The following is a 26,521-nucleotide window of genomic DNA, read 5'->3' as shown; positions in this document are numbered from 1 at the left end:
CATCATTATTGACCAGACTGGGACACTTTTTAGGAATGAAGTGAGACACTATTAATAATTACGCCAGGCTTCAACAGAGAATGTCAAGGCAAACTAGATACATGATACCTATCCAGATATTGCATGATAAAGATGGTCACCCTGTCTATCATGCAATTGGCTTCAGTATGATAAATAATGCTATAAAAATATACTTGTGTAAATTACTTTGACTTAGCCTCTTATTTCCTTAGGATAAGAAAATTCAGTTAACTGGTGGAATAGTGTGAAAATGTCAAAGCCTGGAATACACAATTTAAAGTTGCTTTCTAGAAAGTTTGTACTGATTTTCACTCTTATCAGTTGTTTTCAAGAGTGTGCTTCTTAATAATATATCCAACATGAAGTACTAGTTAAAAAACAGTTTGTGCTGGTCTGATAAGATTTTAGAAAATAGTGTCTCATTTGGTTTTAGTTTGCATTTCTTTGATCACCAGTGAGGAGGAACGTATTTTCATGTCATTAGCGATCTCTTCTTCTGTGAATTGTGTGTTTACATTTTTAAACTTATTTTTTTCTGTTGGATTGCTGTTATGTTTCTCATTTATTTGTATGAGCTGCTTATTTTTTGTGATCTTTTTTCCATTGTCTTTATGCACAGGAAGTTTTTTCTAATTATGAAATAGGATAGATTATCATGACTAGTTTTAAAGTGCTTTTAAAATCTAACGTTAATTTTGGTGTATAGTTTGAGGTAGGGATTAAAACAAGTTGCTCCAACCGGTCAACCGGTTTTTCTAGCAGCTTTTATTGACTGAGTTTTTAATATTCATTTAATTATTTTTCCACTGAATATACCACCTTTATCACAACTATCTTCATATATGTTTGTGCATCATTTATATTATGCATTATGTTTGTATATGTATGTCTATATAGTTTCCAGACCATCTTTTTTGTTTTTAAATACCAGTCTATTCTTGATTTACCACTATACTTTAAAACTTATAGTTTTATAATAAGTTTTATTTAATAAGTGGCAAGATCAGTGTATCCTCGTTATTCCTCACTGTAAAAAATGTATTTATTTCTCTCCTGTTCATTCTTTAAGATAAACTCTAGAATAAATTGCCAGGCTTTTAAAATTTCCCTTTGGGATTTTGATACTTTGGGAAGAATTTACATTGGTATGTAACTTAATCTTCCCATTTAGGAACATGTCATGTCTCCCTATTTATGCTTGCTTTTTGTCAATGTCTCTTAGTAAATATTCGTTGTTTTCTCCATTACAAATCCTGCCTGCACATTTATTTAAGAAACTAATAGGGCCAGGTGCGTGGCTCATGCCTGTAATCCCAGCACTTTGGGAGGCCAAGGCGGGTGGATCACCTGAGGTCAGGAGTTCAAGACCAGCCTGGCCAACATGGTGAAACCCCAGCTCTGCTAAATAATACAAAAATCAGCCGGGTACAGTGGTGGGTGCCTGTAATCTCAGCTACTTGGGAGGCTGAGGCAGAGAGAATTGCTTGAACCTGGGAGGTGGAGGTTGCAGTGAGCTGAGATCATGCCACCGGACTCCAGCCTCAGCAACAGAGCAAGACTCCGTCTCAAAAAAAAAAAGAAACTAATCCTTTGTATTTTATATTTTGCTTATAGTGTGAAAGACTTTCCCATTATATTTTCTAATGGGTTATCACTAATACCCAGGAAATGTATGGTGTTGTTATACATTAATAATTTTTAAAATTATAAACGTATTTTACAAGCAGAATATATTTGTTGTCTAGTACTTTAATTATAATAATAATAATTATTATTATTATTATTGAGATGGAGTCTTGTTCTTTCGCCCAGGCTGGAGTGGAGTGGCACAATCTTGGCTCATTGCAACCTTCACCTCCTGGGATCAAGCAATTCTCTGCCTCAGCCTCCCGAGTAGCTGGGATTACAGGTGCCCGCCACCACGCCTGGCTAATTTTTTTGTATTTTTAGTAGAGGCGAGGTTTCACCATCTTGGCCAGGCTGGTCTTGAACTCCTGACCTCGTGATCCACCCACCTCAGCCTCCCAAAGTGCTGGGATTACAGGAGTGAACCACTGCACCCGGCCTAGTACTTTAATAGTAGCTGCAAAGTCCTTTTACATGAATTGAGTGAATTAGAGGTAGATTAGTTAACTCACAGTGACTTAAAGCTTGTGGGTAAATTCAAACCCCTATACCAAACGTAACTGATAATTTTGAATGTAAAATGTTTTACACTTTAGCATACAGGTATGCTAACAAATGTGATGTGATAACAAACATATACTCTCAGGTTGTAAGTCAAAAGCCTTTGGAACTACTATTAAAATATACAAGCAATTTTATTTTGATACAACAGGAAACTCTTTGCCCTTTTTAACAGCCGTTGACAGAAGCTCAACTTTATGATGAGAAGATATAGAAAAAGTAGAGGCTTAACTTTTCTGGAAACAAGTGTGAACATTTACTAACCCTACCTGAAAATAAAGTGTAATGGCTTACACAGGATTTGCTTTCCTAAAGCACCTGCGTTAACAGAGCCCTATTCTTTCATGTTTCCTCAGCAGGAGCAACTAACCAAGAAGAGCCAACATTCAGCTCTTTATTACATCTTTTCAATCAAAGCTGAATTTTAAAAGATGATCTTATAATTTTGTTTCTACATTGCTCACTTGTGCACAGGCGAGGCCTAGTTTTTAGACCATTAGACAGTGATGTGCACACCACTCAGCCCCAGTTGCTAGTGAGGTCCAGGACTTCATCAGAACAGACCTTTCAGGCATCCTCTTCTTCCCAGCTTCTGGGTTTCTGGGACTCCAAATCCATGAAGTAAATGAAAAATCCAGACAGCCATTGCCTGAAATCGTTATCACCAAACCATTTAGATTGCTTTATCCTGAGAGATGCAATTCCTACTTTTCTTCTGTCTGCCTCATACCCTTCCCAAGCACTTCTGAGAGGTGCTGCATTTATTTATATACATAAAGTGAGGCATGAATAAATATTGAGGGTGTGTATAGGTGCTCAAGGATGAAAACAGAACTCTGTTCACTTCAAAAATAGAGCCTGCTATCAAGGGGCAGTTGCCTCAGATTTCTGGTTGGTATAGGCCTGTAGAGAGTTGGGGGTGGGGGGAGTAGACCAACACTGAATAAATGAGGTTGAGTGTAAGAGAAAACCTAGTTTGTTCATTTATTTATAACTTTATAGGATTATCAGAATCATTTGTATCATGGCAATGCTGATTAAATGCTATTGTTTGGGCCTGAAGGTGATAATTCTATTAAAAAAAAATTTCTAAGTTACCATCTCTAAAGTGCTCTGCTAAAAGCTCTGACAGAGGAGTGGGTGAGGTTGGGAATAAGAACAGAGATACTGGCACAGTGCATCCGGGAAGTTTAGCTCCCAAAATTAAAACAATTTGGGCAGGATGGAAAGAAGGAATGCAACAGATGTACATGCTAATTTCTCATTTACTTTTTCAAGTCAGAGTTCCAGAGAACCAGAGACAAAGCCACATTCAAATGGTCACAGTCCAGTTGATACATGAATTAAGATCATGCAAAGCAGAATATGATACCTACTATATGAAATAAGCTTTTGTAAGGGAGTATTACTCTTTGAAGAGGAAGTGGTATTTTAACTGGGTTAAGAAAAATTGGAGGCCAGGTGTGTGGCTCATGCCTGTAATCATAGCACTTTGTGAGGCCAAGGCGGGTGGATCACAGGTCAGGAGTTCGAGCCCAGCCTGGCCAATATGTTGCAACCCCGTCTCTACAAAAAATACAAAAAAAAAAATTAGCCATGCCTGGTGGCGGGTGCCTGTAGTCTCAGCTACTTGGGAGGCTGAAGCAGGAGAATCACTTGAACCAGGAAGGCGGAGGTTGCAGTGAGCCAAGATCATGCCACTGAACTCCAGCCTGGACAACAGAGTGAGACTCTGTCTCAAAAAGAAAGAAAGAAAAATTGGGGCATGCCAAGACAGGAAGATTATTATGTACACAGGGCTTTTTTTTTTTTTTTTTTTTTTAACAAAGACACAGAAGCTGGAGAGTGTTGGGCCTCCGTGGAAGCTGGAGGTTTTATGGTTTACCTTTCCAATTGTCCATAAGGAAGAGTAGTCAGAGACCAGGTTAGAAAGGCTGATTGGGACCAGATTGTGCAAGGCCTTGAATGTCAATAGAGGATCCCTGAATTTTATTCTCTAGGCAACGAGGAAGAATGAGATGGTGCCAAGAAGACTGACTGTTTATCCCATGCAAGCACAACTCACTGGACAGGCAGTGATAGTGCACCAGGGCAGCTGCTTTATGGAAGTTACTGTAATACATTTGATTAACAGTCTTCTACATCCAGACTTTCAAGGAAAGATTCTAAGATATTACCTTCATCTTATAAGCATTAGAACATATTTCAAAACATATGAGGATATATCAAAACATCTGAAGATATATCTGGTATTTGCCCAACAGAGATAATTGATTCTGCAGTGTGTGCCAAATTATATGAAACATTCTTTTAACATCTAAAAATAATGTTTGGTATTTCCTCAGATATATTTTCGTTTCTGCTGCTCGCTGCCTTGGGCCTCACAATTTTCATTCTGTTTTCTGACTTTCAAGTTATATACGGTGGAATGGAGGTAAGTGACATTCATTTGCACATCTGGCATGACTCATGTACATGGACCATGTATTCATTGTAATTCACAAGTTACTGTACTCTCTTTGACCACCAAATACTGTGAGGCTATTTCTATATACTAGAAGGGCAAATAAGATACTTGGATTTCACCTATACTGGCCTCTAATGGCTTTCATATTATTAATATTATTGGGTACATTTATCCTGTACCTACCTGAAATATTATGTTTGGATACTTTATTATGCTATGTTATACCAATACAATAAAATTAATGCAATAATACAATGATTTTCCAAGTACAATTTTCAAAAAAATAAACCATATCATAGAAATCCTTTATAATGTAGTTATAAAGGGAAAGAAAACATAGACTTACAAGACAGTCATGTTTTGTCAGGTATTAACTACATGAAGTTTTTTGTCGGTGGATATAATTTGATCCAGGATGCCCTGGGTTAAAATCTAATTCATCAAGAGGCTATTGAACTAATTCTTGGACCCCATATTGTGAGAGAAATAAAAGAAAGAGAAAGGTTGGCTCCTCATCTCCGAGTCATAGATTTGTCGTGAAGACAAGACATACTTGAACGCTACCTGAGGCTATCCATACTTGAAGAGCGTGTGAAGATAGACAGAACTGGGGAGAACATAGAAGGAGGGGGCCTCACTGTGGACTGTGGCTGTCATGGAAGGCATTTCATGGATGAGATGCAACTTGACCTGGGTCCAAAAGGATAGGCCACATTTTGCTAGGTAGGAGGTAGTAGGGATATTCCCAATAAGAACAGCCTAAGAAGCAGAGAGGACTGAAAGAGCTTTTATCTTTGAAATGCAAATGAATGTAGGGTGGCAGAGACAGAAATCAAAAGCAAGGCTTATCCAAGCACTAGAAGACTGGCTAAAACCGAGGCCATGTGCTGTGGAGTATGAACAAGAATGAATAATAAAGGCAGGCATGGATGGATGGAGGCAGCTAGAGCAGTTTAGACTTTATGCCAAGAGCAACATGGAGTGAATGAAGCTATCTAAGCAGGCTTCTCAGCAGGGCATGGAAGACAGACTAATTAGATGATGGCAGGAAGACTACATGTGAGAGGAGAGATAAGCAATTAGGAAATGAAAACCCAAGTCATTCATTTATCAAACACGAAGCTCCAGAGTGAGTTTGGTACTAGAGTTACAAAGATGAATAAGGTGTGGTCACTGCTCTCAAGTAGTTTAGAAGCGAGGAGAGAAGACCATTGCATAAGTAAATAATGCCAGGGTCAGGCATGGTGGCTCATGCCTGTAATCCCAGCACTCTAGGAGGCCAAGGCGGGTGGATCACTTGAGGTCAGGAGTTCGAGACCAGCCTGGCCAACATGGTAAAACCCCGTCTCTACTAAAAATAGAAAAATTAGCTGGGTGTCGTGGCAGATGCCTATATTCCCAGCTACTTGGGAGGCCGAGGCAGGAGAATGTGGCAGTGAGCTGAAATTGTGCCACTGCACTCCAGCCTGAGAGAGCGAGATTCCATCTCAAAATTAATAAACATATAATTCAAAATCAAGTGCCTTCCAGGTCAAGGGATGGAGAAGAGTTAGTTCTCCTGGATCAGAGTTGTGGCAGCCGTGAGAAAAACAGCCAGGTTTTCTGCTAGACTCTGACCCAGCTTTTCCAAACAACCCTTTAATCCAAACAACCCTTTACAGTTTGCTGTATTTCACAACTTGATAAAGACTGTCTCCACCTGGGGGAAAAAATGACAAAGTATTACTTTGAAATAACCCGTATCAGCATAGTGGTGAGAATTAGGGATGAGCATTTAGATACTATGGACGGTCAGTGGGTTTTGTTCTCAAGGGAGTTCAGTCCCACACACAGTCAGCCATAAGTATTCTTCTCTTGGGTGGGGTCTCAGAAAAAAGGCTGTGTAACTAGCCTTTTGCTATTGATGCAGCCGTGGGAAGTTATGGCTCTCACACTTTAAAATAAGTGTATTTAATGATTAATGTGTACCCTTAAATTTTAAAAACTGGTGGGTTTGGAGGGTTCATTCAACTTTCATTAAGCCATCAGATATAGGGCCAGGAGCAATCTGCATCTAGCCTCAATCAAAATATACTTACATTTCTCTGTCCTCCTTGAAGAATGAATTCCAGGTAGAATTTGCTTTGGGAGAATTAGAAATATTAACATTATTTGATGAATGATTTAATCTTAGCCTTCTCTCTGTTTGAAAAGATAAAAATGAAGAGAGACACACAGTCTCCAAAATGTCCTGTCTCATATTTGTGATTCAGGGCACATTTCTCAGTAGACACCGTTAGGCTGTCAAAGGTACACAGGCCAAGAGGTAGTCCATTCTCCTTTGAATTCTGGCTCTGCCATTTATTTATCGGCTTTGAGTCCTTCAGTTGTATTATCTGTAAAGGGACAAAGTAATGCCCACCTCTCAGCTCAGAGAGTTATTACAAATATATAAATTAAATAATATGGTCTTTTTTCAAAGTGTAAAGTATGCAAAATATAATAATGGTATTTGTTTTTCAACAGTTGATCCCAACCATAACATCGTGGAGAGTTTTAATTTTGGTGGTAGCCCTCACCCAATTCTGTGTGGCTTTCTTTGTAGAGGTAAAGTAATCTCTGTATTTTTTCTAGGAAGATAAACAAATTAAGGATCTCATTTTCAACAGGTGCTTATTTTCTAGAGCAAAAATTCTGATCCCCCAAAATGATAGTTATTAAGGGTTTATTAAAATGGTAGATATTCTTTTGGAGGAAAATTTTGGGGGGAATGATTTAAAATTACTTGAAGCCTGCATAGAATGCTCTTGATATCTTCTGAATAGAAAGCAAAACATGAATGAACTCTAATTTTGCTTCCATGAGTGCACTGTATTGCACTTTTCTAATATTTTCAACAATCTAGTAAAGACTAGACCAGGGGACCTTCCAACCCTAAAACCCAATGAGACTTTTTAGAGTGAAGAACTGCCTTCCGGAGGGTTGCTTATTCTAGTCAATTCCTTTTCTTGAAGGTCTTCCCCTTACAGTGTTTCTTTTCTACTCAGTATCACTAAATGACTTCACCCACTTAGTAAGAGGCTCAAGTACTATCTTTGTAAAAGAAGAGTTCTTTTTTGTAAAAGGAGAGTTTTATTTTAACTCATGTGCTTTAAGACTTTTTGGAAAAGGGATCAACCAAATTTTAAAATATATATACACCTCATTATATATAATATGTTTAAAATTTCTCACACTCTTTATCTCAGGGATTCCATTTTTGAGACTATATGTTTTAATAACCCAAAAGAAGAGAAAAATACTACATGTGTGAAGGCACTTATCATAATATTATCTACAGTGGCAAAATATTACATTCAACTCAAGTGTTGTTGAGATGCTGTTTGTTTAAATAGCTATACAGCAATTTGAGGAAATGCTAAACAGTCACTAAAAATGATTTTTAATCATATTGTACCTACGTTCTTACCATAATAAAATAACATTTTTAAAAGGCTAAAGCTACATAAAAATTGTTTACCACAGAAAGTTTAGCATAAATAAAAGTGGATGCAAAATTTGACCAATTTCATTACTATAAATGGATAAAAATTGTGTGGGCATGTGAACAAAAGAAAACTCTCAAAAAATGAAAACCAATAACCAATTGATTTCTAGAACTCAACACTTTATTCAACAAACACTTATTTGACACCTTCTACACGGCAGGTGGCAGGTAGCAGGGCTAATGGTGATTTTTCTTTTCTTCATTTTGAGCACGTTATTGCTGTTATCATTTCAGTCTGAGGGGAAAATCATTCTAAGAAAATCCCTAGCCAGGACTTAACCAGGAAATGTGTGGAAGGGAAATGCTGGAAGCTTCTGGCAGATTTCCGTGAACACAAGCACCCTCCTGCTTCTTAAGGGAAGAATTCCAGGACTTGGGAAAGGAGAGGTAGACGCAGCAGCAATGAGCACACCTCAGAGGAAGGCCTAGGGACCTAAAGGAGGCGGCTGTGGTGGCCAGTGGCCTGGCTGCAGGGGGACCTGTGCAATAAATTGATTGATTGTTTTCCCACCTGATTTTTCAGGATGCCATCCTTCAAAATCATGAGCTCTGGCTGTTGATCAAAAGAGAATTTGGATTCTACTCTACAAGTCAATATAGGACTTGGCAAAAGAAGCTGGCAGAAGACTCAACCTGGCCTCCCATAAACAGGACAGATTATTCAGGTGATGGCACAAATGGATTCTACATCAACGGGGGCTATGAAAACCATGAACAGATTCCAAAAAGAAAACTCAAATTGGGAGGCCAACCCACACAACAGCATTTTTGGGCCAGGTTGTAATCAGAATTGTTGTTGTACATGCGGAACAGCATTGCTTTTTTCCCCAAAATTAACACATTGTGGAGAAGTGATGATACTCTCCCCTTACCTTTCCTCTCTCCATTCAAGCACTCAAAGTATATTTTCAATGAATTAAACCTTGCAGCAAAGGACCTTAGGCTTATTCTGACTGCATGCTTAACCAATGAGAGAAAAAAAATGCATTTCCTGTATTATCCTTTTCAATAAACTATTCATTTTTCAGAGCATTATTTTGTTTGAAATGAACAGCTTTCATGGTACTGTAGTCAAATAATTAGTAGTATGAACATCAATAGAATAAAGAAAAATTGAGCAACATTTGGTCTTTGAAAGTTTCACTATTAGTTGTCACAAGTTTACCTAAATCTTTGTGAAGAACATTTACATGTATATCTTTTCCCAAGGTCACAGTTCCTCTTTTTGTTTCACTGGTATGCTTTTCACAGAGAAACAAGGACCAACACTTACTTCAGAAATTCAACCCTTTTGGAAATTCAACCCTAACTATAATAAGCCAGAATTGTGTGGAAGTGGTAGAATGAAGGAGATGTTTGTTAATTCCATATAATCTTGGCATGGGCACAGTTAATATATAAGCAAATTCCACCAAAGATTGGCATCATTCAATGTATAGTGTTTGTTTGGGGGCCAGTGAACAGCAAAGTTTACAGTAGATCACAAAGGTAATGAAATAAACTGTAAAAACATACTTTTACTTAAAGAAGCATAGCAACATTATTTACTGCTTGTTACTGACACATGAAAACTTCAAGCTTTTTTATTTTTTTTGAGATGATGGTGTCTCGCTGTGTCACCCAGGCTGGAGTGCAGTGGCACAATTTTGGCTCACTGCAACCTCTGCCTCCCAGATTCAAGCAATTCCCCTGCCTCAGCCTCCCGAGTAGCTGGGATATAGGCACCCGCTACCATGCCCAGATAATTTTTCTATTATTTTTAGTAAAGATGGCGTTTCACCATGTTGTCCAGGCTGGTCTCAAACTCCTGACCTCAAGTGATCCACCCGCCTCAGCCTCCCAAAGTGCTGGGATTACACACGTGAGCCACTGCACCCGGCCTCAAGCTCTAACTTTAAAAGTTGTCCAGAACTCAACATTACTCATCTTAAAAACAATGCTAGAAAAGGGACTCATAATATTTGTAAGTGCAGCATGACAATTCTCAGGCTACTAAACAACCTTAAGTTCTATTTCATCTTTTAATTATCTAAATCATCTTATTAGATGCATATTAAATACCACATGAAACGGTGCATCCTTTACAAATATATTCTGTGCACTATTACCTTTTATATATCACCCTCACCATAAACTTGAGAGAAAATTTATTTCTAGTGAACATTTTAAATTACCTACTAGTCTTTCCTTATAACGATAAGTCTAATTTTGCTAATTTAACAGATCATAGGCAATTAGTTAACCAGTTCCATTACATGAGTGCCAATTATGTGCCTAATACCATGATGTACGGATTCAATATATGACAGCCTTCAGTTTACAATTCTGAAATCTTTAGGAATGATAAATGTTTTCAACATGAAATTTGCTACTGTAAAACGTATTATAAATGTTACACAAACCACCAGCATAAATGCAAATTCCTGTAAAAACAATCCCTCTGTGTTTACATTTTGTTTGCTTTTTAACCTTTTCTTGTATTCACAGCTCTCTGGAGAGTAATAATTTCTACAATGTGTATAATTTAGCAGCTACTGGTAACAAAAGTTTTAAAAAGAAGAGATTTTTAGTTTATGATTATAAACTATGTATCAAACTAAAAAAATGGTAGTTCAAGTTCCTTGAGCTGACATCTGCATTTAGTAATTTGACTTTTAGAGTGAAAAGATTCAATTGATACACTGTATAACATTTCAATAGCATAAAAAGATTTTTTTAAAAATAGATTCAATAAAGTTATAGGCTTTTTTTCCCCCCCAGGTTTTCCTACAACCTATAAGGTTTCTGGTGGATGATGATCTTTATTTCAGAATTTTTATTCTTGGAATGTGATAAAGTTGAACTCCATTCCTGACTGTTAAAAATATGCTCAGAGAAAGGTTTAAAAGTCTTGGGAAAATCACTTCATAAAAGCACAATGAGCATGATATCAAATAATCACCTATAGGAAAAACAAGCTGGACAGTGTTAAACTGGCCATCATCAAGAGTAACCATTTTTATGGGAAACTGATGGCTAACTTTGTGAGCTAACCTCTAAGGGTGAAAACTACCACACCCTCAAACACTACCAATGTGAACATGAATCCATGAATTTAATTTAAAACTGCATTTATGACATTATCTAGCACAGACAGGACTGTCTTCTGGAGTGGAGACATCCAGAGTTCTCTAGAAAGGCTGCACTTGAGGCTCTTAGGAGGTTCTTGACTTCAAATTTTGCTCCTTCTCCCACTGGTGGGTGTAGTAATTCCCCTGCTTCAGGTTAAGATTTGCCCTGTGTAGGCATCCTTTACTGAAAAGGGTACCTTGGGAAAGGTAACACATTATGCTACTGCCAGTCTCATCTTAACTTGACAATACTAGAAAACTGGGTTTTTTTTTTTTTTTTTTTTTTGAGGCGGAGTCTCACTCTGTCACCACCCAGGCTGGAGTGCAGTGGCGTGATCTTGGCTCACTGCAACCTCTGCTCCTGGGTTCACGCCATTCTCCTGCCTCAGCCTCCTAAGTAGCTGGGACTACAGGCGCCTGCCACCACGCCTGGCTAATTTTTTGTATTTTTAGGAGAGATGGGGTTTCACCATGTTAACCAGGATGGTCTCGATCTCCTGACCTCATGATCCACCTGCCTCGGCCTCCCAAAGTGCCAGGATTACAGGTGTGAGCCACCGCGCCCGGCCTGTTGTTGTTGTGGTTTTTAACTATTACTTGGGAACAGGGCATAAAAGGAACAGAGACTTGAATTTAGAGTAAAAATGAAAGAGAAATTTGCTCTCATTGGTTCCTGGTAGGAGACACTCACACCCCCACAGAAGACCAGTGGAAGACAGTGTTTGAGGGTTACTGGAGACAGAGTTGGTGCCATAAGAAAGGGAAGGAATTATTGAAAAAGAAGGGACAAGATATAGGGTCTCTGTGGCCCAGACTGCAGCACACAACTCCTTCTATTACCATTATTATTAACCCTGCAATTAGCCTGTTGAGTATTTCTGGCCCTGGGGTAAAATCTAAATCAGTTTAATAGGTACAAGACTTTCACCGAGTCTTCTGTTCAGTTACATTATGTACTGTATTCCTAGCTTTCTCACTGTACCAACCCCCTAATATTAACTTGAACATTCCCTTTATTTAATGCCAAGCTTTTGATGATAGCATAAGATGGATGTCATTGGCTGGTGGTGTGGTTTATGGGGTCATGTTACAATGTCTGATGTAATCCTAGGTTAGAGAGAGCTGCACTCCCCCTTTCCCCACCTGCTGCCACCAAGAATTTCACTGGAACAGCATAAAAAGCAGTGTCGTTAATTCAACACATAATAAAATGAGAGAACAAAATTATGACACTCCTTGGCCTGTAGAAAAAGTCTTAAGAATATGAGATATTGTTTTCCAAATATGGCATTTTAAACAAACATTTAATGATTGCTTCTCAAGGTTAAAAGGTCAAATCCCTGAAATACTTCAAAATCCAAAGGGAATAATATGTAACACTGTAGAAATCTTAAAATAAGATTTCTTACTTGTCATGTCCTCCTGACAAGCAAGTAGATTCCACACAAATCACCAGAACTGAAACCCTGAAGCAAACAGCCTCTCCTCTTCCCATCCACCCTCATCTATACAGGCGCAGGAAGAAGATGAGGGTGCATTCCCCAAAAGGCTTGTAAATTAGAGTCCCTCAAACTGCCTAACCAAAATGCTAAATTTCCCAGTTTCTTTTCCAACAAGAAAAGAAACATGAATTTAGATGTCAACTCTAACAATCTGGGGTTCTTAAAATTTCTTTCAAAACCATATATAAATAGTCTTTCATCCCTCTGGCAAAATGGCCACCCTCGGGGAAAAGGAAAATAGTATTTATAGTAGAAATAAAATGTGATGAGATTTTGTTAAGATCTTCTGCTGGCTCACTCAAAAGGCTACTGCTTCTCGTTCAAGCTGCCACAGTAAATCTATGCTAGCAGGGGAAAAAAAAAATTTCATTGGCTCAATGATAAGATAATATCAGTAAGCAATTTATTAAAGAGCCTGCCATCCATCATAGGAATCTGGAACAGTGATGATGCACTGAAAATAAGTACTCACCCCAGGTTTTTTTTCCTCCTCCCAAATTCCTTCAATATCAATATCTGTTTGGTAAATTGTTAATAGTATTTTGCTCTTTGTCCTTTTGGAAACAAGCCCAGGAATGAGAAGACACCAACAGCAGCTGTCACAAACTCAACAGTACTTATCGCTCGGTTGGCCTATAAGGAAACAAGAAGCAAACAAAAAATATATCATATTCTAAAGACATCTCAGTGTCCTAAATGAAGCTTTAGCCTGTTTCCTAAACTGAACATCTGTTTTAATGTATAATGGATACATTTAAAGTTCAATGCAAAATTAAAATTCTGCATAAAGATGAAGAAATAAATTCATAAGTTTTATAATTGTGTCAAAGATGTAGATACGTACACATGGGTATATATTCCTCATATTTTTAAAGCACTCTGACAAGTTTATAAACTCATTATGAACACAGTTCCCATTAATCATAATAGTACACTGGTGAAAGAGGTTAATATTCCACTCTTGTTTTGCAAAACTTGGGATATCATAAGTAGTTTGCGTGAGATCATTCCACGAAGATGTTTATAGGCTGAGTCTTCCAAAATGCACGTTCTTCTCCTATGCAGCTCCTGCCCCTTAAATAAACACTTTGGATTGGCTGGGTCTACACCAGGGTAAGTATCGTGTAAGAGAGTGTGTGTGTGTGTGTGTGTGTGTGTGTTTCAGGGATGTCAAATAGCAAATAATTCAGGGATATCATCTGAGCTAAATACCCATAAGCTCTTATTTGGTAGACACAATTTCTCTTCTGATAAACAAATTTCAAAAAAAGCCAATACTGATGTTAACTATCATGTCAAAAATCAATTTCTCATGTAGACAAACCACTCTCAAGATCAATTGTCCATAAAGGAATTCAGACATTTATAGCTTTAAGGGTATTAATCATCATGATGATGAGGGAACTAATGAATATTCATGGTATTCTTGGCACTCAACTAATATTGCCTTCCATTCAAATGGGTTTGAGTGCAATTTGATGACCCAAAGGTCACATTCAGATACTTCAGAATTATCAGGTACTCTGAACACATTTGTTCTCTCTGGGATTGAAGAATCAGCCCTTTCAAATAAAGCAAAATATTTTTCCCAAATGACTCTGGGGAACCAGTCTAAGAGCTGGAAAGCCTAACCCAGGTCATATTTGAGCATGCTCTCTGTCTAACCACAGCCTTCCACCGTGGAGCCTGCCACCCACGTATTACTGCAACACAATGCTACCTCCCTAACTGCAGCTTCCCTGTTATGAACAGTCACAAGGGCCAGGGCCAGGAAAGAGGGACACAACAGGAGTCTTAGCTCCATGTGTTTGCAGCATGTGTTCATTCCACTACACCATCCTGTGGTGGGCAGAGACTAGGCCTGTAATTGTGGCCCACTGTCTCTGCTCCAACCCCCAGATGCCAGGGAGAATGGTAAGGGCAAAGAACTTGGCACTAGCCCTGACGAATCCTGCTTTACTTTATAATTTTGATTTTATTTGATTTCTTATCTATTTTACTTATATTTTAATTAATCCTTACCTAAACTATTTCCTAGGAGATAATCAGAATTCACTGTAGCACAGAGCTACCCACATGCCATATTGGGGGAGCGGGGGAGAAGAGGCAGGGAGATGCAGGATATAAGATAAAATCCCAAAGAAGGGGAAGAGTCACTAATTAGACAGGGATCAAGCCCAACCCTAGTACAATTCCAGCAGATAGTGATATCCCAAAAAGGTCTAATAGAGAGAAATGGGGTAGTCAATAAAAAAAAAAAAAACGAAGGTGCAATCAGTGTCTTTAAACAGAGGTGTCAAATGGTAGCAGGTTACGGCCCTTGGAAAATGGCAGGATCCTATAGATGGTGTGGCCCCAGCTAGGTGCAGACCTAACTGACTAGGTATCTTTCAGCCACTAGAAACACAAGATGTTAACGAAAGCTGACAAATTTCAGAGGCCTGGTTGGGGGACGGGCAACCTGATCCCAAACCAAAATCCCTAGAGATGACACAGGCCAGATATCATGATCATAAAGCCACTTTAATTAGTGCCACTTTAAGACAGCTTCCCCAATTCCAAATGTTCATTTATTTCAAGTCTCATTCTAGATAATGAATCTCATGTAATTGGGACAACCCACTGGAGTTAGGAGTAATGGGATGTGACGTGCAAGATTACAACATCTCAGGATGTTCTTGGTGAACCAACATGAACAAGAACTTTTACTTCATGGCTTACTGTGGATTACAAGGTCACCAAATCCAACTCTGCATTCTTTATCCTTTAGAGGGCTTTCTGTCCATGGGCCATAATAAAGGCCTCATTCTGGGGATCTGTACCTGGCCTAATGAAACATTAGCTGAACCTGGAGTGGCTGTGTCTAGACAGCAGTGTAGCGGGGACACAGATGTGTGGCAGGTTTATAAAAACGCTCTTTCCTAAGGCCTCCTAAGGCTGCAGTCATATGCACTGAAGCACCATCAGGATGTGTTCATGTGTTGCCTTGTCCAGGCCTACTGAAGAGTGTGGGCCATCTTTGACAAAGATAGAGACATTTTCATAATTTGTTTGGTCTATGAGAGTAAAATATGTTCTTAGAAATTTTGAAAAATACATAAAAGATAAGACACAAACTGAGAGAAAACAACTGTAAAAGACAAATCTGATAAAGGATTGTTATCTAAAATATATAAAGAACTCTTGAAATTCAACAACAGGAAAATGAACAGCTGAATTAAAAAATAGGCAAGATCATCAAGAGACACATCATCAAAGATCATATGCAAAGAAGCATGTAAAAAGATGCTCGAAATTACATGTAACTAGGCAACTGCAAACTGAAACAAGATGCCTATTAAAATGGTTAAAATTCCAAATACTGATAATCAAATGCTGGCAAGGATGTGGAACAACAAGAACTCTCATTGCTGAGAGTGCAAAATGCAAAATGATGCACTCATTCAGGAAGACAGTTTGGCAGTGTCTTACAAAACTAAGAATATTCTAACCATATGATCTAGCAATCATGCTCCTTGGTACTTACCCAAAGGAGCTGAATACTAATGTCCACATAAAAACCTGCACATGGAGGTTTATAGAGGCTTTATTCATAATTGCCAAAACTTGGAAGCAACCAAGATGTCCTTCAGTGGTTGAATGGATAAATAGGCTGTGGTAAATCAAGGAAATGGAATATCATTCAGTGCTAAAAAGAAATGAGGAATCAAGCCACAAAAGTACATGAAGAAACCTTAAATACATATTATTACATGAAAGAAGCCAACCTGAAAAAAGCCACATACTACATGATTTCAGCAACATGATATTCTGAAAATGGGAAAACTATGGAGATGGTAAAAAAAAAAAAATCAATGGTTGTCAGGGATTTGCAGGGAGGGAAGGATGAATAGGTGGAGCACAGGAGTTTTAGGGCAGGAAAATTATTATTTATAATACTATAATAATGGACTGTGTCATTTTAAATTTGTCCAAACCATAGAATTCATAACAACCAGCGAACCCTAATGTAAACTATGGACTCTGGTTGATAATGATGTATTAATGTTGGTTCATCAATTTTCACAATGGTATGGTAATGATGTGAGATATTGATGAAGGAGATGGCTACACTGGGTGGGGAAGGAGGAGAGAGTTCTATACTTTCAGCTCAATTTTGCTATGAAGCTAAAAACTGCTCTAGAAAATTGAATCTATTTTTTTTTTCAAATACAGAAAAGCACGAAGAAGAAAAAAAGATGAAATCATAATCCTACCCTTCTCACCTTTTTTGTGCATTACTAGTTTTTAAACTTGGGAAATACATAGCCATTCCCCAAGAAAACATTTCTAAGCTCAAGGGCCCTAAGCTTAAAGGGATTCAAAAAACTAACCTAATATTAGCTATTATTAGTAGTAATACTATTAGATATTGATAGTAACATATAATCCAGTTGCTGCTAGATCAAGATTTTATAAACTATGCTAACAAAGATCTATAAAATTCCTGGATACTGTTATGAAAAGTAATATCCACTATGGGCATGCTATTTATTGGGATGGATAATACATAATACAGTATGCTGAGAGACCTCAAATATCTCCAAAATCTTTCAAACGACCTGTGTTGATCAGAAGACTGATAAACAGTGGGTCCAAGGACACTCCACTAATAATGGTGACGATGGGGTTCTCACTGAGGTCCGTGAACACCAAAGCTTAGGTAGACTCTTAAGGCTGTCACTGCATCATCTTCATCAGAACCTGCCAGAGACAGGTTCTTACTATTTGTTGAAGAAAAACTAATTTTTCATGGGTCTTGGGTCTAGATGTGAAAGGTGAAATGATGATGGATTGCAAGTTATAGTCAAGTAAGAAGATGGCTCTCTTTTTATTTAACATTTAAAAAATATTGCTTATTTGTAACCACTTTACTGAAGACTGACTGACATGCAAAAAGCTGTAGATATTTAATGCGTTCAACTTGATGTATTTGGAGATAAGTATACCCCCATGAAACCATCATTACAATCAATGCCATAAACTTATCCATCACCTCCACCATGAAACCATCATCACAATCAATGCCATAAACTTATCCATCACCTCCAAAAGCTTCCGCCCACTCCCTCTGTTGGTTTGTGCTAAGAATACTTAACATAAGATCTAACCTCTTAGCAAATTTTAAAGTAGGCAACATAGTATCATTAATCATAGGCCCTATGTTGTACAGTACATCTCCAGAACTTATTTGTCTTGCATAACTGAAATTTTCTACCCTTTGACTAACATCTCCTCATTTCCAAAAATAAAATAAGTAAACAAATAAAAATTCCTTGGTTAGTGCAGTGAAAAACTTTGTCATTAACAAAGAAGAGGAATGGAACCTATTTCCTATCTACACCACTAGTTTTCAACGCAAAAGTGAGCAGGAATTTGTGTGTACCCTCTGTTCTAGCTCAAAAGCGATTTATTGTTAAATGTGAGCAGAACATTCATTATGTTAATACATTTCCTAATGAGAATGAATTTCCAATTATTTCCTAATGAAAACAAATATATCCTTTCATTATGTTCTATCTCCCATTTTCCCAAACCTTTTTATTTAAAAAAAAAATTTGAGATCTAATTAGCATACCACATACTTACCCACTGAAATAATGTAGTTCAATGTTTTTTAGTATATTCATAGACTTGTGCAACAATCACAATTTTGAAACATTTCATCATTCCAAAAAGATACCTCTTACCCTTTAGCAGTCTCCCCTCATTTGCCTCAACCCCCTCAGCCCCAGGCAACCACTAATTTATTTTCTGTCTCTATAGATTTCCCTATTCTAGGCATCTCATATAGATGAAATAATATAATATGTAGTCTCTTGTGATTGGCTAAGTAGGCAACTTGGCATAATGTTTTCAAGGTCCATACTGTAGCATGTATGAGTACTTCATTTCTTTTTATTATTGAAAGATATTACATTGTATGGATATATCCCATTTTGTCTATCCATTGCCCATTAGATGGATATTTGAGTTGTTGCTACATTTTGACTATTAGAACTGATGCTGCTATAAACATTCATGTGCAGGTTTCCATGTGGACATATGTTTCATTTATCTTGGATACATACCTAGGATTAGAACAGCTGAGTCATATAGTAATTCTACATTTAATTTTAGAGGAATTGCCAGACTGGTTTCCAAAGCAGTTATATCATTTTACATGCATACCAGAAAGACACGAGAGTTCCAATTTCTTCACTTCCCTGCCAACACTTACCATCTTTTGTATTATAGCAATCCTATTGGGTGTGAAGCAAAATTTCATTGTGGCTTTGATTTGCATTTCCCTGATGAAAAATATGTATTCTAGATACGTATCTGAAAAGGGTCCACTATCCAGAGTACATAAAGAAAACTTACTACTGAACAATAAAAAGGCAAATAAACTAATTTAAAAACGGGCAAACAGCCGGGCGCGGTGGCTCACGCCTGTAATCCCAACGCTTTGGGAGGCCAAGGCAGGTGGATCACGAGGTCAGGAGTTTGAGACCAGCCTGGCCAACATGAGACCAGCCTAGCCAACATAGTCTCTACTAAAAATACAAAAAATTAGCTAGGCATGGTGGTAGATGCATGTAATCCCAGCTACTTGGGAGGCTGAGGCAGGAGAATAGCCTGAACCCAGGAGGTGGAGGTTGCAGTGAGCTGAGATCATGCCACTGCACTCCAGCCTGGGCAACAGAGCAAGGCTCCATCTAAAAAAAAAAAAAAAAAGAAACAAACAAACAACAACAAAAAAAATGGGCAAATAATCTTAATAGGCATTTCTCCAAAGGTGATATACAAATGGCCAATAAGCACATAAATTGATGCCCAACATCATTAGCCATCAGGAAAATGCAAATCAAAACCACAATAAATTTGAATCATGGGTATAGGGCACGACAAGTAGGATTTTGAAAAATTAGGCTCAAGAAGTGCAAGGTTTAGATAACACGAGGCTTTGCTAGCCTTCTTATAGCTGCTATTTTTCCAAGCTTTTGTGAGAAGAATTATAACCTCATTTCTTACTTAGGATAGAAATGTATAACTGATCCACCATTTCAAATACTGGAAGTCTTCAATAAATGTGAATTATTAAAATATTATGGTATTATCCTTCAAATTTTTAGTTGCCTTTTAAAAAGTTTTCATAGGTAACAACATCCTGGAGTTTAATCTATTAAATTATTTTTCATATTTTAATATTTTAGATGAACACTTTTATATGTATTTTGGATGAAGAGGACTTTCTTTTGATAGTAGTTTTATATATCCATTCTCTTTTATCACCTTAATATTCATTTTCAGCTTACTGGACTGGTGGGACAACAGGACAACAGGCAGGGAAAAGACGAACATGCTGTTAGCTAGAAATTTGTCATACTACAAAACAACGGTAGTAACTGACAAAAATTGTAAAGTACTTTAAAAATAAAGTCAATTAATCTATCAAAAGTCATCCAAAAGCTCAGTGAATCAAAGGATCTACTTAAAGGCACAAAATTTCATTGAAATTAGCAATTGCAAGCAAAGAGAAAACATTCACAAGCCCACTAAGATATGTCATTAGTTAGCCTCTGTCCACCAATGAAAAATAATTTAAGAACAACCATCTGTGATATTGGTAAATAAACTCCCATTCAAAAAACTCAACATCCTTTCTAGCATATTCTTTTCAGTATATGAGATCACTGATGTGAGACTGCTGTAACAGGAAAAAAAAGAAAGACTAAAGGCAATAAGATTGGAAGAATGCCATGGTCTTGATTCTACTTCAAGTCCCTTCTAGCTCAAAATTCATAATATTCATGTTTTAGTCTCAGTTTGGTTATTAACTTGTTGCAGGACCTTGGACAACTCAAGTCCCTTCTCTATCCTTCAGTATTCTCATATTTTCTGGTTCTTTTCATTTGGTTTGAGGCCTGGGAACCTTATCATTGCCAATGTTATTCTTTTCTCAATGTAAGAATATCTCCTAAAGAAAACTTACCTGCTCTGAAACTCCTTCTCCATAGCGAAGCAATGTCACAAAATGTTCACAGTTGTTGACAAGTAAGTTATAGGCCACCTCCTGTCCAATTACAAACTCTGACCGCTTTATGATTTCTTCCACAGGGAGAGGGGGGTATGTTTCATCGTATTTATTGTTTATTCTGTAGGTGTCATTTCCCACAACATCCTTCAGGAGCTGCATTTTCACCAGGGCCTTACTGCTGAATACAGACTTGGCGCTTGTAAAGGATGCAGGAATGCCATCTATAAAGGAGAATTCTGGTTAGTAAGGTATAGTGACCCAGTCCAATGAACTCTAATGCCATCTAAAGACTTTGGAAATGCTGGCATGTCTAAACCTAGCCCTGTTCCTAACTTAATATCAAACCAAAGTCATTTAATCTCATCAGCCTTAAGCAGTTATTCTATAACTTAGCAGTAACACTTACTCACTATTGTATGAGTGAGAATATAAGAAAAACTTTTTGAAAATGTATGATGTTCCCATAGAACAAATTGGATGAGAATACCCTACTCATCCTTGGGAAATAAATTCTCTGTAGATTGGTATTATATTATTAGAGATGTTGGTATGTGTGTCTAACATAGATACAGATAAGATTATTGTCCACTTTTCCTATAAAGCAGTTTTTTGCTCAGCATCTGAACCCTTCCAAATTAATACTGTAGAGTACACTGTTATTAGTAGGCTCATCCTAGTGTCTAAGCTCCCTAAGCGTCTGAAACTTGTTTTTCAACTAGGCATCAATTTGGGGTCCAATTTCCTATTCCGAAACCTGCATGGTACCTCAGTCCTGTGATAGGATGGCTGAAGTCAGGCTGGGGCCCTGCTTTTTTCCTGCCAGTTCCTTTGGCCAAAAAAAAAAAAAAAGCCCCCTAAGTCCTGAGCCTGAAGCTAACTTGGTAGGCACTGTCTACCAGACATGGCCCCAGGCAGTGACCTACCCACTTACGACAATGCCCTATGCCCTACCACTCCACCTTGGCTGCCTCTGCTCATAAGCATTTGCCTAGTCTGCCAGGAACTACTGTATCTTTGGCCTGACAATGTCAGTACTTGAGGTTGGACAGATGATTCCTCAGGGTACAGGTCTAAAGCCAGGCTCCAGTCCTTGTCAAACTGCCTACAACTGCTATGCTTGGCCATGTTCAGGTCAATCATGAGAGAAAGAGTCTCCACATAACTAGTGTTTAGAAACTTTCTCTTTTAGTAATGACTAAAAGCAAAACTTATTTTCCACTATCCTTCTGTCTGTCTTCCTCACAGAATGTGAGATGTTCCAGTGAACATCTTACACATTGCAAGTTCTCACACATTATAAGTCCTCAGAGCATATATATCCCAGTTAGAATTACTAAACATATTTTTAATAACCACATGCAAAAATTAGAAAATTAAAATTTGGAGAGGTAAACTGGCTTGGAAAATGTATCACAGTAGTTAACAATATAATTGAATATCAATCTACAGGATCAAAGCTGAATGCTCAAACCACAATAATATGGAATTTAAGGCATGAAAATAAGAAAACAGCATGAAAATCTCATATTATTTTCCAGGTATGAAAACTGCAGAGATAATGCAGATGTAGAGGGTTGCTTAGTATTAACCGCTAGACTCTGGAAGCTCTGAATCATAAATATCATTTGTCATTTTCACTTATAATATTCTAAAACAAGAGGCAAATACTTTAAAATGTTGCAAAAAACCACTTCATTAAAAAGTCTCAGAAGTTCCCAAGATAATAAAACTTAGCTCTATAAATACTTATCTTTAAACATAACCTGAGGAAAATATTCCAGGTTATTTATTTGTTATCTGCATACACTTTTTTTTTTTTTCATGGAGTCTTGCTTTGTTGCCCAGGCTGTAGTGTAGTGGCACAATCTCAGCTCACTGCAACCTCTATCTCCCGGGCTCAAGTGATTCTCCTGCCTCAGCCTCCTGAGTAGCTAGGATTGCAGGTGCCTGCCACCACACCTGGCTAATTTTTGTATTTTTTGTAGAGACAGGGTTTCGTCATGTTGGCCAGGCTGGTCTTGAACTCCTGACCTCAACTGATCTGCCTGCCTTGGCCTACCAAAGTACTAGATTACAGGCGTGAGCCACCACGCCTGGTCTGCATACGCTTTTTGTTAATAAATTAATTTGTGCTCATTTTTAAACATTTATAAAATACAGAAAAACAAAGCATATAAATGTATACAGGAATCACCCATTATCCCACCATCCAGAAGTAACTGCTAGTAATATTTTCAATAAGACTGATTCTATGTCCTTCCTATGCAAATAATGCTGTGATGAACATTCAAGTACATGTGTCTTCTTGGTAGAATAATTTATTTTCCTTTGGATATATACCCAGTAATAGGACTGCTGGATCAAATGGTAGTTCTCTTTTAAGCTCTTTGATAAATCTCTAATCTGCTTTCCACAGTGGCTGAACTAATTTACATTCCCACCAACAGTGTATAAACATTTCCTTTTCTCTGCAACATCACCAGCATCTGTTTTGTTTTTTTTTTGACTTTTTAATAATCACCATTCTGACTGATGTGAGATGGTATCTCATTGTGGTTTTGATTTGCATTTCTATGATTAGTGATGATGAGCATTGTTTCATAGGTTTGTTGGTTGCCTGAATGTCTTCTTTTCAGAAGTGTCTGTTCCTGTCTTTGCCCATTTTTTAATTAAATTATTTTTTACATGTTGATTAATTTAAATTCCTTGTAAATTCTGGACACTAGACTTTTGTCAGATGTACAGTTTATGAATATTTTCTCCCATTCTGTAGACTATTTACTCTGTTGATAACTTCTTTTGCTGTGCAGAAGCTCTTTTGTTTACTTAGGCCTCACTCATCATTTTTGTTTTTGTTGCAATTCATTTTGGAGACTTAGACATAAATTATTTGCCAAAGCTGAGGTCAAGAAGGATGTTTCCTAGGTTTTCTTCTGGGACTTTTATAGTTTGAGTTCTTCATTTAAACTTTTAGTCCATCTTGAGTAAATTTTTGTACATAGTGAAAGGTAGGGGTCCAGTTTTTTTTCTTATGCATATGGCTAGCCAGTTATTCCAGCACCATTTATTGAATAGGAAGACCTTTCCCCATTGCTTATTTTTGTTGAATTTGTTGAAGATCAGATGGTTTTAGGTGCTTGGCTTTATTTCTGGGTTCTCTATTCTGTTCCTTTGGTCTGTGTGTCTGTTTTTGTACCAGTACTATGATATTTTGATTACAGCCTTCTAGTAGAGTTTGAAGTTGGGTAACGTGCCTCCAGCTTCTTTTTAGTTTTTGCTACTCGGGCTCTTTTTTGGTCCCATATAAATTTTAGAATATTTTTTCTAATTCTGTGAAGAATGGCATTGGTAGCTTGATAGAAATAGTGTTGAATCTGTAGGTTGCTTTTGGGCAATATGAACATTTTAATATTATTTCTTCCAATCCGTGAGCATGGAATGTTTTTCCATTTATTTGTCTCATCTCTGATTTCTTTTAGCAGTGTTTTATAGTTCTCCTTGTAGAGATCTTTCACCTTCTTGGTTGGATGTATTCCTAGGTATTTTATTTATCTGTGGCTATTGTAAATGAATTGTGTTTTTAATTTGGCTCTCAGCTAGAATGTTACTGGTGTATAAAAATGCTACTTATTTTTGTACACTGATTTTGTATCCTGAAGCTTTACTGAAGTTGTTTATCAGTTCCAGGACGCTTCTGGTGGAGTCTGTGGGGCTTTCTAGGTACAGAATCAAATATTCAGCAAAAAGAGGTAATTTGACTTATTCTTTTCTTATTTGGATGCCTTTCATTTCTGTCTCTTGCCTCACTGCTCTGGCTAGAACTTCCAGTACTATGCTGAACAGGAATAGAGAGAGTGAACACCCTTATTTTGCTTCAGTTCTGAAGGGGAATGGCCCATTCAGTATGATGTTGGCTGTGGGTGTCTCATAAATGATTCATTATTTTGAGGTATGTTCCTTCAATGCCTATTCTCTTCAGGATTTTCATCATGAAGGGATGTTGTGTTTAATCAAAGGCTTTTTCTGCATCTATTGAGATGATCACATGGTTTTTGGTTTTCAAAGGGTTTATGTGGTGAATCATATTTATTGATTTCTGTGTGTTGAACCAATCTTGTATCTCAGGAATAAAGCCTTCTTGATTATGAATTAACTTTTTGATGTGCTGCCAAATTTGGTTTGCTGGTCTTTTGTTGAGGATTTTTGCATCTATATTCATCAGGAATATTGGCCTGAAGTTTTCTTTTTTTGTGTGTCTCTCCGATTTTGGTATCAGGATGATGCTAGTTTCACAGAATGAGTTAGGAATGAGCCCCTCCTCCTTGAGTTTTTGGAGTAGTTTCAGTAGGATTGGTACCAGTTCTTTGTACACCTCCTGGAATTTGGCTGTGAATCCATCTGCTCCAGGGCTTTTTTCGGTTGGTAGTATTTTTTTTTATTATTGTTACTGATTCAATTTTGGAACTTGTTATTGGTCTGTACAGGTTTTCACTTTTCTCCTGGTTCAGTGTTGAAAGGTTGTATGTTTCAAAATTTGTCCATTTCCTCTAAATTTTCTACATTGTATGTATAGAGGTGTTCATAATAGTCTCTAGGGACCTTCTGAATTTCTGTAGGACTGGTTATAATGTCATCTTTGTCATTTCTGATTGCACTTCTTTGGATCTTTTTTCCTTTGTTAATTTAGATAGCAATCTATCAATCTTGTTTATCCTTTCAAAAAACAAATTCTTTGTTTCGTTAATTTTGTATGGATTTTTGTATCTCCATTTCTTTCAGTTTTTCTCCAATTTTAGATTTATTTTGTCCTGCTAGCTTGGGGTTGGTCTGTTCTTTTTTTCCTAGTTCCACTATGTGCAATATTAGGTTGTTAATCTGAGCTCCTTCTACCTTCTTAATGACAGTGTTTAGTGCTATAAACTTTCCTCTTAACATTGATTTAGGCGCATCCTAAAGATTTTGGTAAGTTGTGTCTCTATTTTCATTAATTTCAAATAACTTTTTGATTTCTGCCCTCATTTCATTTTCCACCTGTATTCTTCAGGGTTCTCTAGAGGGGCAGGACTAATAGGATAGATGTATATATGAAAGGGAGTTTATTAAGGAGTATTGACTCACACGATCACAAGGTGAAGTCTCACAATAGGCCATCTGCAAGTGGAGGAGCAAGGAAGCCAGTCCGAGTCCCAAAACCTCAAAAGTAGGTAAGCCGACAGTGAAGCCTTCAGTCTGTGGCCAAAGGCCTGGGAGCCCCTGGCAAACCACTGGTGTAGGATCAAGAGTCCAAAAGCTGAAGAACTTGGAGTTGGATGTTCAAGGGCAGGAAGCATCCAGCACGGGAGAAAGATGTAGGCCAGAAGACTTAGCCAGTGTAATCTTTCCACGTTCCTCTGCCTGCTTTTATCCTAGCCTCACTGGCAGCTGATTAGATGGTGCCCACCCAGATTGAGGGTGTTTCTGCCTCTCCTAGCCCACTGATTCAAATGTTAGTCTCCTTTGGCAACACCCTCACAGACACACCCAGGAACAATACTTTGCATCCTTCAATCCAATCATGTTGACATTAGATATTAAGCATCACACATCGATACTGAGGACCAAGCTGTTTAATTTCCACGTTTTTATATAGTTTTGAGAAATCTTCTTTGT

At 37.6% G+C, this 26,521-nt stretch overlaps 2 protein-coding genes across 11 annotated transcripts in view; one reads left to right on the top strand and one right to left on the bottom strand.

Annotated features, from left to right (window-relative positions):
* The window catches only part of ATP13A5 (ATPase 13A5), a 127,305-nt gene extending 116,669 nt beyond the window's left edge, over positions 1-10,636 (top strand). Inside the window, exons 28-30 of the mRNA XM_063621987.1 lie at positions 4,554-4,642; positions 7,181-7,261; positions 8,725-10,636. Of these exons, the coding sequence (XP_063478057.1) occupies positions 4,554-4,642; positions 7,181-7,261; positions 8,725-8,985 (431 nt within the window). The 3' untranslated portion in view covers positions 8,986-10,636. The remainder of the gene's footprint in view (positions 1-4,553; positions 4,643-7,180; positions 7,262-8,724) is intronic.
* Positions 1-26,521, bottom strand: part of PLAAT1 (phospholipase A and acyltransferase 1) — an 81,217-nt gene that overhangs the window by 31,967 nt on the left and 22,729 nt on the right. For 6 of the 10 annotated variants that reach the window (XM_063621990.1, XM_063621993.1, XM_063621989.1 and 3 more), the window contains exons 3-4: positions 20,828-21,093; positions 13,195-13,446 (exon numbers count right to left, since the gene is read on the bottom strand). In XM_063621990.1, the coding sequence (XP_063478060.1) occupies positions 13,345-13,446; positions 20,828-21,093 (368 nt within the window). In that variant the 3' untranslated portion in view covers positions 13,195-13,344. Of the gene's footprint in view, positions 1-1,678; positions 2,858-4,635; positions 6,375-6,753; positions 7,051-13,194; positions 13,447-20,827; positions 21,094-26,521 lie in introns of those variants that run through there. The other 4 variants (XR_010116700.1, XR_010116702.1, XR_010116703.1 and 1 more) reach the window with 4 other exon arrangements.

The sequence above is a fragment of the Symphalangus syndactylus genome, chromosome 17 (genome assembly GCF_028878055.3).
Source record: "Symphalangus syndactylus isolate Jambi chromosome 17, NHGRI_mSymSyn1-v2.1_pri, whole genome shotgun sequence".
NCBI lineage: Eukaryota > Metazoa > Chordata > Mammalia > Primates > Hylobatidae > Symphalangus > Symphalangus syndactylus.
Note: the sequence above shows the minus strand (reverse complement) of the source record. Positions and strands in the feature narration are given on the sequence as shown.